Source organism: Diplotaxodon limnothrissa, linkage group LG1 (assembly GCF_057381915.1).
Source record: "Diplotaxodon limnothrissa isolate DT_005_m linkage group LG1, D_limnothrissa_male_GT1.1, whole genome shotgun sequence".
In the NCBI taxonomy this organism is placed as follows: Eukaryota; Metazoa; Chordata; class Actinopteri; order Cichliformes; family Cichlidae; genus Diplotaxodon; species Diplotaxodon limnothrissa.
Window position 1 is genome coordinate 37,636,984 of NC_140596.1, and position 12,529 is coordinate 37,649,512.

The 12,529-nt window shown below is 44.5% G+C and overlaps 1 protein-coding gene across 1 annotated transcript; it reads right to left on the reverse strand.

Annotated features, from left to right (window-relative positions):
• Positions 1-8,297: 8,297 nt before the first annotated feature.
• Positions 8,298-11,651, reverse strand: foxr1 (forkhead box R1). Its single transcript, XM_085357990.1, has 7 exons — positions 11,461-11,651; positions 11,219-11,311; positions 10,360-10,589; positions 9,900-9,968; positions 8,898-9,025; positions 8,487-8,719; positions 8,298-8,326 (listed from the first exon to the last, which is right to left on the reverse strand). Exons 1-7 carry the CDS (start codon positions 11,615-11,617, stop codon positions 8,298-8,300), a joined length of 939 nt encoding a protein of 312 aa, XP_085214116.1. The 5' UTR covers positions 11,618-11,651.
• Between the last annotated feature and the right edge of the window lie 878 nt (positions 11,652-12,529).

A 12,529-nucleotide genomic window follows, 5' to 3' on the forward strand; every position in this document is an offset into this window, starting at 1 on the left:
TAAAGGTTTGATAGGTCCATCTAATGTAAAGCAAGTCAGAGTGAATGGTGAACCATGCAATGCTTTGTTAGACAGTGGGTCAAGAGTAACCATCATTTTTGAGAGCTGGTATAAGGAGCACTTGTCAGGTGTCCCAATTTACCCAGTTTCAGGTCTGGCCATCTGGGGTTTGAGTGATTCTAGTTACCCTTATCTCGGCTATGTCATTGTGGATGTGGAATTTCCTGAGCAAGTCAAAGGAGGTCACGAGACCATTTCGGTCTTAGCTTTGGTCTGTCCCAACTCCAGAGGTCCGGACCAGACCCCCATGATCATAGGCACCAATGCCTCCCTTTTCCAGAGATTGGCCACCTTGTGCCAGGACACCGTAGGCGTGAGTAGCGTGCAGACTGTAAGCCAAACAGTTGGAGTTTTAACCCCACCAGCCCCTGTGGAGATCCCTGTAGAGGATGAGGGTGGAGTAGGCTGGGTGAAGTGGGTTGGGCCCAGCTCCCTGTCACTCCCGGCCGGTCAAAGCTGTCATGCTATATGCCGGGTGGAGCTAGAAGAACCACTCAGCAAAGGCATATTAATGGTGGAAGCATCCCCAACCATTCCGTTGCCAGCTGGCGTGCTGCTGCAGCCCATGGTGTTGCCTAGCTCTGCGTTGGAGGTAGACCATTTTGTTGTGGCAGTGCAGAATCAGTCTTCCCGGGATATCGTTCTCCCAGAAGGGACCGTTATGGGTCAGTTGTGTACGGTTGATACTGTAACTGCAGCAGTTGAAGTCTGTTCAAAAAAGGGGAAAGATCATAGAGAGCTAGATCCCCTTCTCATAAATTTTGGCGACTCACCTTTGCCAAATGAATGGAAAGAGCGGCTCCGACAGAAGTTGTCCAAGAGGGCTAATGTGTTTTCCCTCAGTGAGTGGGATGTTGGTCTGGCAAAGGGGGTAGAGCATCACATTCGGATGTCAGACTCCAGACCATTCCGCGAACGGTCACGGCGTCTTGCACCAGCTGACATTGACGATGTGCGTAGACACATACAAGACCTATTGCAAGCTGGCATTATCAAGGAATCTCGCAGTCCTTATGCCTCTCCCATTGTCATTGCCAGAAAGAAAAATGGCAGCATCAGGATGTGCATTGACTATCGAACACTAAACCGCCGAACCATTCCTGATCAGTACACCACTCCCCGCATCGACGATGCACTTGATTGTTTGTCAGGGAGTAAGTGGTTCTCTGTCCTGGACCTTCGCAGTGGCTATTACCAGATACCCATGGCGGAGGAGGACAAAGAAAAGACCGCGTTCATTTGTCCGTTGGGTTTCTATCAGTTTGAGAGAATGCCCCAAGGTATCACAGGGGCACCCGCCACTTTCCAGAGATTGATGGAGAAGGCAGTAGGGGACATGAACCTCCTGCAGGTACTAGTGTACCTCGATGACTTAGTCTTTGGCAGGTCGCTGGAGGAACATGAGGAGCGACTTTTGAAGGTGCTAGACAGACTGGAAGAAGTGGGATTAAAACTCTCATTGGATAAGTGCCAGTTCTGTCAGCCGAAAGTGAAGTATGTGGGACACATTGTGTCTGCAGAGGGTGTTGCCCCCGATCCGAGTAAAGTAGAAGCAGTTACTAAATGGCCGGTGCCCACAGATTTGAAATCCCTGCGATCTTTCCTGGGGTTCTGCGGCTACTATCGCCGTTTCATAGCTAACTATGCTTCCATTGTAAGGCCACTCACTGAACTCACTAAAGGCTATGCCCCTACGCAGCGCAGTAAGAAAGGCCAGGCAGGACAAGGAAAGACCTACTTGAAGGAATCAGAGCCCTTTGGGAGTAGATGGGATCAGTCGTGTGTTGATGCTTTTCACCACATCATTCAGTGTCTGACCACTGCCCCTGTGCTAGCCTTTGCCGATGTAAACAAGCCATACACCCTTTATGTGGATGCCAGTCTGAAAGGTCTTGGGGCCGTGTTGTACCAAGAGCACCCCCAGGGGCTGCGGCCCGTGGCTTTTGCCAGCCGGAAATTGAGCTGCCCCGAACAGCGGTATCCAGTGCACCAGTTAGAGTTCCTGGCTTTGAAATGGGCCGTCGTGGACAAATTCCATGACTATTTGTATGGTGCAAAGTTTACTGTGCGCACTGATAACAATCCGCTGACGTATGTCCTTACCACTGCAAAGCTAAATGCAACAGGGCACCGATGGCTCGCGGCTCTAGCTAGTTATGACTTTAATCTTCAGTATCGGTCTGGCAAGACTAATATAGATGCTGATTTGTTATCAAGAAACATGGTTGATGACTTGAAGGAGACAGAATGGGATCAGGTCTCTCAAAGTGGCGTAAAGTCTATTTGTAAGAAAATATGCCTGGATGATGCAACTGAGACCAATGCGAGATACATCGATCAGTTGGGGGCACCTCCCGAGTGTGTTCCAGCTGTGTATGCTACTCAGTTAAGTCTGTCAGCAGTAGGGCAGGTGTCAAGGCCAGAGTTGCGACAAGCTCAAAGAACAGACCATGCCCTAGGCAGAGTGATCGATGCGCTGAACACTGGTACTTGGCCAAAAGGTATCCATTCTGACCCAGAGTTTGTGTTAATGAGGCGGGAGGCCAGCAAACTTGTCATGAGAGATGGGTTACTTTACAGGACAACCCGAAAGCAGTCCGGGGATGAGCTGTACCAGCTTGTGTTACCTTCTCAATACAGAGAACAGGTATTGCGGTCTACTCATGATGACATGGGACATTTAGGAATAGAAAGAGCCACTGACCTTCTGAGAGATCGGTTTTATTGGCCAAAAATGGCAAATGACGTGGAGCAGTATGTCAAAAACTGTGGGGTATGTGTCACCCATAAAACACCCTACAAGAGAGCAGCCTTTTTGCACCAGATGAGCAGCAAGGGTCCCATGGACTTGGTTTGCATGGATTTTCTGTCTATGGAGCCAGACTCCAAGGGGATAGGTAATGTCTTAGTGGTAACTGACCATTTTACCCGGTACGCACAGGCTTTCCCCACCAAAAACCAAAAAGCCACCACGGTTGCCAAAGTGTTGGTGGACAAATATTTTGTGCACTATGGATTGCCTGCCAGGATACATTCTGACCAAGGACGAGACTTCGAGAGCCGATTAATCCGTGAGCTCTTGCGGTCATTGGGTATACGGAAGTCTCGGACAACTCCCTATCACCCCCAGGGGGATCCGCAACCCGAGAGATTCAATCGAACCTTGTTGTCAATGTTAGCGACACTAGAGGATGAGAAGAAGCGAACTTGGAGTCAACATGTAGGGTCGCTAGTTCATGCCTATAATAGCACAAAGAGCGATGCCACAGGGTATTCTCCCTATTTTTTGATGTTTGGGAGGGAGGCTAGGCTTCCCGTGGATGTTTGTTTTGGAGCATCTCCTGATGGAGCGGAGGAGAAGACTCATTCACAGTATGTGACGAATTTGAAACAGGAGTTGCAGAGAGCTTATCAGTTAGCCAATGAAGCTGCTGATAAGGTACACAAGAGAAACAAAAGAGCTTTTGATCGACGAGTCAGTTACCAAGCCTTGGAAGTGGGAGACAGGGTACTCCTTAAGAATCTGGGGTTGAAGGGGAAACATAAGTTGGAAAGCAAATGGAACGCTGTAACACATGTGATTGTGGGAAAACTGCCCAACCTACCGGTGTATAGGGTGAAGCCACAAACGGGTCAAGGTAGTGTGAGAACCCTACACAGAGATCATTTGTTACCGATTGGGACAGAAGTGAGACTGCCAGAAGGCATGGCCAGAGATGAAGTGCCAGCGAGACCACAGACTCGCAGGATGGGAAAAGGAAAAGAGAGGGTAGAAAGCAGAGACGTGAGTCAAGACACTGGGGAGTCGACTGGATCGTCAGATGTAGAATACGAGAGGCCACATGCCTGGTACAGAGACTGTGTGGAGAAAGTGTTGAGGGAGGAGTCATTTAGTGACAATTCTCCATTGGCATCGGAGGATGACGCTCAAGCTATGTTTCTATCTGAGGGCAATGCCGAAGAGTCTCAGGAGGAAGCAGATGACATTGGTGATGTAAAGAACACCGATACAGAGTCAGAAGAGGAGAAGGAAAGACGTCTCTCAAAGAGGTCTAGGGGAAGATGGAGTATTGGGAAAGAGGTCAGCAAATGCCTTAGGTCAGGGACGACTGGGAAGAGAAGAATAAAGCCAGTTTTGAGACTGTCCTACGATGAACCAGGGAAGGCTAGTGACCAACCTATTACTATTGTTCACAGAGGGGTTGTGATAAAGTTGGGGAATGCGTAAATGAAGAAAAAAAAAAAAAAAAAAAAAAAAAAAAAAGTGAAGTTCTAAGAGTGTCTGTTATACATTCAAGATGTGTGGAGTTTTATTTGTTTTCAGTCGCCTTGGGAGATGTCTGATGAGGACATCCAGACGATTAGAAGGGGGAGGATGTAGCCCAGGTATATTTTATGGGGCTAAGTTTTATTTCCAGTTGGATATATCTGAATAGTTCTCTTGTTCATTTTACTGTGTTGTAGTAGTAATAAGAAAGTGTGTTGAGGTGCTTTTACTTTGAAAGGGAGCGAGCGGAAGGAGAGAGCGGAGGCAGCCACGAGAGGAGAGAGAAAAGCGTGCTCGAGATGCGGCTAGCGTCTACAGAGACTTTTTTTTTTTTTTCCCCCCCCAATGGACAGTGAGGATAAATCATCCCACGCCCACGGCTGAGTAACAGAGCGTGACTGTGAGGTGGTGCAGCCCGGACTGGTTTGCACTGTTGCCTCGAAATATCCCTAGTTAGCGGCGTGCTAACTTGGCTAATCGGAGTTAGCCATAAAGGTGGACTTCGCTGGACGTCACCTGACCTGCACGGAGTGGGAGGCTACTGACTGCCAAGGCGGGCTGATCAGGTTTGCTGCTTAAAAGGAGTAAGCGTGCAGCTCGGCGACCTAAGGGACGGACCTCTCGGTGTGCCGTGAGGGTATTGTGGACAAAAGACTAAGGTTTCCAGGTAGGAGCACCATTTTGTTTTCTTTTAGGACCGTTGGTTCCTACGCACCCTAGCATCGATCCAGGCCTGCACCGAGGGGACTTGGGAAACTGGGTGGTGTGAGAGTGTGTGAGAGTGTGTGTGTGTGTGTGTGTGTGTGGGGCCCATTACAGTAAAGAACTGTGTAACTGTTATTATTGTTATATTTTGTCATTGCAAGAGACTTTTTACTTTATTTATTGGGTGTTTACCAATTCATTCAGTAAACCTGCTTGGTTTAAACATAAGATTTTGTGTCTAGTACTGTTTCTTATCTATAGTTCAAAGTAAGGTAAAAGTGTATCTGTGTGTTATACGTGTGTAAATCAGGGGAACTTGCACTGAGGGCAACTAAGTAAGTTTAAGATAACTAGAACTCAGGGCGTACCCGGCTATAGTGGAGTACACAGCCAGGGGCGCTACAAACGAATCGATGGTTCGCAAATGGAGGAAGCTAGAAAACAAGCTCCGGCAGGTCAAGAAAATGCAGCTGAGTTTCCGCGGACATAAGACGAGGTGGCCCGAGTTGGAGGAAAGACTCGAGCGGTGGATCATCGAGCAAAGAACGAGCGGGAGAAGCGTTTCGACGGTCACCATTCGGCTAAAAGCAGTTTCACTAGCTGAAGAGATGAACATTGAACATTTCCAAGGAGGTCCGTCTTGGTGCTTTCGTTTTATGAAACTGTGCCATTTTTCCATCCGGACCAGGACTACGGTAGCGCAGCAACTTCCAGTGGATTATAAGGAAAAGCTGGCCATCTTCCGCTCCTACTGCAGCAAACACATCGGCGACAAAAACATCCAGCCCAGCCACATCACAAACATGGACGAGGTCCCGCTCACTTTTGACATCCCGGTGAGCCACACTGTGGAGAAGAATCGGACCAGCACGGTAGCGATATGCACAACGGGGTATGAAAAGTCTTCTTTTACTGTTGTGCTTGGCTGCCATGCTAATGGACAGAAACTGCCGCCTATGGTGATTTTTAAGCGAAAGACTTTGCCTAAAGAGAAGTTTCCAGCAGGAATCATCATTAAGGCAAATGAAAAGGGCTGGATGGATGAGGAAATGATGAAAGAGTGGCTGAGGGAGGTGTATGTAAGGAGACCAGGTGGTTTTTTTCCACGCATCACCATCGCTCTTAATCTGTGACTCTATGCGTGCCCATCTCACAGCCGATGTGAAAAAACTAGTGAACCAAATGAACTGTGAGCTTGCTGTCATTCCGGGAGGCCTGACAAAGGAACTCCAACCGCTGGACATCGGTGTGAACCGCCCGTTCAAAGTAAGGCTGCGAGCAGCTGTTCAATTCAGACAGAGGATGAGGACTTCGATGGGTTTGATTGATGATAAAAATGTGAGTACCAAACTTTGTTTTGCTCCCGCTTTATTTTTAAATATGCACACTTGTGTGTTGTTGATGATGACGATAGAAATGTGAGTAAGGTACCGAACTCAGGTTTGCTCCCGCTTTATTTTTAAATACGCATACGGTACTTGTATGCGCCCTATGATCCAGTGCGCCTTGTGTGTGTTAAATACAGTAATGGCACACATAACTGAGACTGCACCTTTTAGTACAGTGCGTCTTATGGTCGTGAAAATACTGTATCCATAAAATCATCACATTCTCTGTAAGATTAAGGTCGACTATTGAACGGTGTATATTTTGAAGTAAAGGCTTTAAAACCAAGTTAGTACAAACATCACTAATGTCACATAACTTTCCCGACATGTGGCCAACAGTAATGTTTTAATGTTCTTCATTATAAAAACATTTGCGCATAAGTGACATAATATTCAGTACTTACTTCAGAAAGTTTACTCTTCGTCCGATTCCGCCATTTCCCCCCCCCCCCCCCCCTCCTTCTTGGCAAAATTATCCACACCACCGCCATGCTATGAAGTCTGGGATATGTTGGGCCATAAAGGCTACACCGACCCATCCTTAAAATTTAGGGAAATTAAGGATGCATTTGAGGGCCGCATTTCGAGCAGCCTTTGAATTGGGACAGTTTTTGTCATGTCGCTGTGACGTAAGCGGCTTTAAAATGCAGCCTTTAAGGCGGCACGCCCGTTGTGCTCCGGGGCACGCCCGTTGTGCTCCGACAGTGAACGTGACTAAACTATTGAGGGGGGGGGAGAAAAAAAAAAAAAAAAAAGCCACATGTTGCCATATCATTTTGTGATTGTCGACATGGTACATTTGTCCACCAATAGGAATTGAGTGTTTCTGTTTTTTTCCCCCCCCACTCACAAGCAAAGCGTGTTTGCTAGCGCTCTCCTTAGAAAACAGTTTTTTATTTCTTCCCGGTGTTCTGACAAACCATCCTACTTTGGCAAAACGTCTTACCGCAAGTAGTTTATGCACATTTCTGCTGTCACAGAGGAATTCCAGCACCAATTTAAGGTTTGCCACTTCATTTTGCCCGTTGAAGTATGCGTGTAAGTAACATTCACAAAGGTAGCATGGTTTGGCACTTAATTTTACCTGTCAGAGTGTGTGTAGCTGTTATTAACAAAAGTAGGATGATTTGCCACAAAATTTTAAGCAGTTTAAGTATGCTTGTAGGTGACATTCAAAGGTAGGTTGGTTTGACAGTTAATTTTACCGGTCAGAGTATTTTTCTAGCCAATATTCAAAGGTAGGACAATTTGCCACTGAATTTCGTGTTGTGCGCATGCGCAGAAACAACAGGTAGGACTGTTTGCCAAGTAGGATGGATTCCCAGAACACCGGAGTAAACGCCACTGTTTTAAGTGTCCTATCAACACAATTTAAAAACTGGTGTATAGTTTGAAGTCCACACGTTCGACCCAATAATGATAATTTAAAAAAAAAAAAAAAAAAAAAAAAGCAGCATGTGTAAGATACACGTACTGGAAAATTTACTAGGACTCCCCTATCATGCAACTGTCTTTTTTCCATCAAACACTCATTAAAACAGCAACCTACAGGTATGTTAGCGCACTCATCGCCGACTGTCCGAGGGAGGGGTGGGGTCACACGTTGAAACAGAGGCGCAAGGCAGCCCAGGCGGGGAAATTTTGCGACTCAATTTTTATATCTGATAAGAAAACTATTCAGATAGTTATGTGGTGAATGAACTACAGTTACACTTTCAAGCACCGCATCTGAAATTCAAGCACTTTTCAAACCTTGAATTTGGTTTTTAAGAAGACAGATTAATACATTTGGACTAATGAACACTGCATCAGATGGCTCTTTTACACCACGCTTTATTATGCTACTGTTTAATGCACATTTCTCCCTTTAACTGAAATCACATAGGAAATAAGCTCCGAATTATATCTGAAACAAAAAGAAAGCAGTTACACTCAAAATAAGTTTTATTCCAAAGCCATTTCTTTACATACGTGGTACTAAACTGAGTTCCTTGCCATTATCTTACCAGTTCTGACAGTAAACTGGAGCTATGAGCTTTCCTCACATTAAGATTGCCTTCATTTACCTGGGTGGGACATGCTCTTCTCCAGCTGCTTTAAAGATTCTCCTGTCAGCATGTTGATCTCATCCTTAAGGCGCCGCTGGCCATCTAAAGTAAGGTGCCAAAAACATGACTTCCTCTTGCCATCTCTGCACAGCTGGTTGCAAGTTTTGCGAAAACTGCTGTTGAAGCACAAGTTGTGTCGGATAGTGTTCTTCCAGCCGTCTGGAGCCGTCTGAAAAAATGGGAAGTGTTCTCTGGGAACAGGCAGAGATTCACATCAGATAGTGCAGCAGTTTTATCCAGTTCAAACATAACTTAAATGAAAAGGGACCCATCTGATGTTTTGAAAGACTTAATCATGCCTGATCAGGTGTTTCATTTAGCATGCAAGGTGAAGTAACCTTGTGGGCAATTAGACAATCAAATCCTAACCTGGTGAAATTGTAAATCTGCTGGACTTTGAAGCTCCCTGTATGGCTGCTCTTGAGCGCCAAGGCAATGAGGATGCAGTAATTCACTGGTGGACGGGGCCAGCAGCCTGGTTTAAGAGGCTTATTGTCCTGAAAATTACACACACACACACACACACACTTTGAGCTGATTGGAGACCAAAACAGCCAATCACATTTTTTTGCATCCAAGTCTGTGATTGGCTTGTTTTGTGGCACAAATATAACAGTGTACAGAAAGAGTTGAACACGGACGGGCAGAAATGTTGAGAGTGCAAGCAACACATTGCAAGCAAGCGCAAATGCAAAAAATGAGCGAGAGGGGCTGTTGTGTGTGTGAGATAGCAAACACTGAAATGCATTTTTGCATGCAGCAATTAATTTTGTTTTAGCTTTTCTTCACTCAAAATTCCTCCTATAACAGAATCATAACTGTTTTTAAATGCAGTTAGAGCATAAAGATCACGACCAGCCAAAAAAAAAAAACCAAAACATGCATTTAAAGCTTCATGATTACAAGACTAACGACACACACACACACACACACACACACACACACGTTTAAAATTTGAACACGCACAAAAACTGGGAGTAGTTAAGCACTAAAGAAAGGAGCAACTAGAATAATGACAATAAAGAGAAACACTGAGAGCCTAGGGCATTTTCCCAATTATTCCAGAATATGTAGATGCAGTTTTATTGGGACTAAGGAAACTGTCTCTCCAAAAATGCCCATTTATACGCAGCCACGTCATTGACCTCGTCTCAGTTAAATTACATTTTACACCGAATCCTAATTTGTTTTAGTTCATTAAATTCCTCCAAAACACTGTAGCTTTAATTGAAAATGTTCTCATTTTAATTCATTTGGACAAAAGCCTGTCTGAGGAAAAAAAAGAGTCCTCAAGACTTCAAAAACGGCGAGTAATGAGCTGCCTGCATCCCACTGAAGGAAACTGGTTCAGGTCTAAGATATTGTTCTCACCCTGGGCTTTATGGTCCTCGCCTTACGTCTGCTCTTGACGGGTTGAGAGGAGTTGACATCATTCTTGACCTAATCATCAGTGATTGTCAGATTGACAGTTAACAGATACAGGTTGTTTCAATCATTACAGGATTTTTAAATCCAATGTTCTAAATGTGTATTTAAATAGATGTAAAAGATGTGGAGACTGAAATCACTTTTTGATTAGTTACACCAAATAATGAAAGACTGGGCCTGTGACCCATGTTTATTGGTCAATGGTAATGCATTTGGTCTTTAATGCCTTGGGATAGCCCATGAACACAAAGGTTTAATCCTACGCTTACATGTTAAATCCAGAAAATAAATGAAGTGTTCATTGAGACTGCACAAACACTCAGCACTCTAACAAAGTAAGGTTGCCGCTGCAAACAGAAACAGGTGATGCATAATAGAGTGGCTGTGAGCGGTTAGTGTGTACCGTGTACTCAGAAGAAACTGATTGCACCAGCTCCCCCTGGAGAGGACCATCATGGCAGGAAAACACCTGGCGCTCTGCTGTCAGTGGACATTGGGTCTCCAGGAGCCTAGTTTGGCTTTCCTCAGCAGGTTCACACACAGGCCCCACGTCAGCATTAATCTCGTTGTACTGGATCGGGCAGGCAATGTTGGGATTCACCAGCAGCCACAGGTTTGGTTTCACAAAAGTATCTGATGCACAGAAATATTCAGTTTGCTACAGTGATCACTTAAGAATAATTTCTCCAACACATGAAGCCAGAAGCATAAAAATCAGAGGCAAGAGTGTCATGCGGATGCTCGTTTTCCAGATAGGACATTAAAAACCACATTCTTTGTAACAGTTTCCCTCCTTTCACAGTACACACACACTATAAATAAAATAAAATTGGAAAGCAGAGTGGTGGAGCAAAGTTTTGACAAGCAGGCATCTGCTGTGTTTGTCCGTCACTGTGCATTGGCCCGATAAAGGAAGGATGTAAATGCATACTGGTAGGCTACCAAAGCTGAGCATGCAACACTCAAGCACACGCATACAGCACTGTAGTGGCAAACAAAGCACAAATAATTTCAGTACGGTAACAGAACTGCATCCTTGTGTATTAGAAGAAACGTGCTTTTAGGTAGAAAATAAATAAAAGGATTTCAATCAAATCACACACTTCAGTGTGTAAAGCAGCCCAACGTGTGTCCTAAACTGACTGTTTGTCATTTCATTCAAACACTACACAAACCACATTTACAAAGGCAAACTAAGAAACAGAGTGATTGGAAGGAGTCATTCAGTGCTGAGTTATGGGGTGGGACTCAATGCAGCTCACCTGATGTTTTATCGTACCAAATAAATTCATCTTTCCTTTTCGAGGTTCTTACAGAAGGCCTCTGGACCACATACTGATCACTCACTTTGTCATCTGTCAGAGACACACAAACACACTAACACACAAAATACACACCGTCTGATCTTCAGATTTAATTCCTTCTGAAATGGCAAGTCAAAACTGCTCATCCATATGACATGAATAAAGAGCAAACACTACTGAAGAAAAAAAAAATCCATCACCATGATATAACTGGTCAGTGGTTGTAGCCAGTTTCAGTTCCTTGTCCATATCCCAGTCAGTCAGACCAACAGAGCAATGCAGGTCAAAGAGTTGTGCTTTGGTTTTAAGCTGTAAGGTCATAGCTGAATGCATTTCAGTGGTTTGGTTCCTCTCCATGCAACAGAAGCTCTTAAATGTGGGGACCTGCAGACTGTCTATACAACAGCTGGAGCTAAACAGCCTAATTGGACACAATTAATCCTAACAGGATGCAGCCTGTGACGATTGGACACATTTAGGTCTACAGTAAGCAGAAATTTCAATTCAGGTGTAAAAAGTCAAAGTAAATAACACCTTCCAAAAACAAGATTCTCAATCTGAATCAATTAAACAGCATCACCTGTATTATACATATACATATACACATACACACGCACACACACACGTATATGTATATACATATATATATATATATATATACACATATACATATATATACATATGTATATATATATATATATGTATATATGTATATACATATATATATACATATATCACATTGTTGTGACGTTATTCTTTTGCGCGCCAAGCCATTCGTGCATTTATGAAATTCCAATGTTGCAAGGACAATATCAATTCTGCTTGCTGTTTATTAAAGGGTTACGGTTAGGGTTAGGGTCAGGGTCTGTTGATCGGCGGACAGAGGCGGTTTCAAGCAGCTTAAGTACAGTTTTCTGTTTTCCGCCAGTTTTTCCCGAAGTCGCAAAAGTATGACGTCACAACATTCTGATTGGTCACTTGGAATGTTGATCCTGGAACAACATTTAGTATGATGATCTGGGAACAACACCAACACGAGGATATCAGATCAACCCTCTTAAACTGAACACAGCTCTGCCTGCTTCTGCTACGTGTGAACGACTTTTTAGCTGTGCTGGTCTACTCTTCACAGCCAAATGAAGTCGGATTGCCTCTGTTAATTTAGAAAACCAGCTCTTGCTGAAACTGAACAAAAGGGTGACAGAAATGCTAAGAGTTTACCTTAGATAGATAGGTAGGTGTGTGTGTGTGTGTGTGTGTATATATGAG

What these genes read in the sequence shown, in the direction of transcription:
- foxr1 (XM_085357990.1), bottom strand. Translation starts at nt 11,617, where the DNA reads ATGGAGAGGAACCAAACCACTGAAATGCATTCAGCTATGACCTTACAG. An exon ending in TTGGTACGATAAAACATCAG is followed by an intron (nt 10,590 to 11,218) that starts GTGAGCTGCATT and finishes TCTGTGCATCAG; the next exon opens with ATACTTTTGTGAAACCAAAC. An exon ending in GAAGAGCATGTCCCACCCAG is followed by an intron (nt 8,327 to 8,486) that starts GTAAATGAAGGC and finishes TTTTTGTTTCAG; the next exon opens with ATATAATTCGGAGCTTATTT.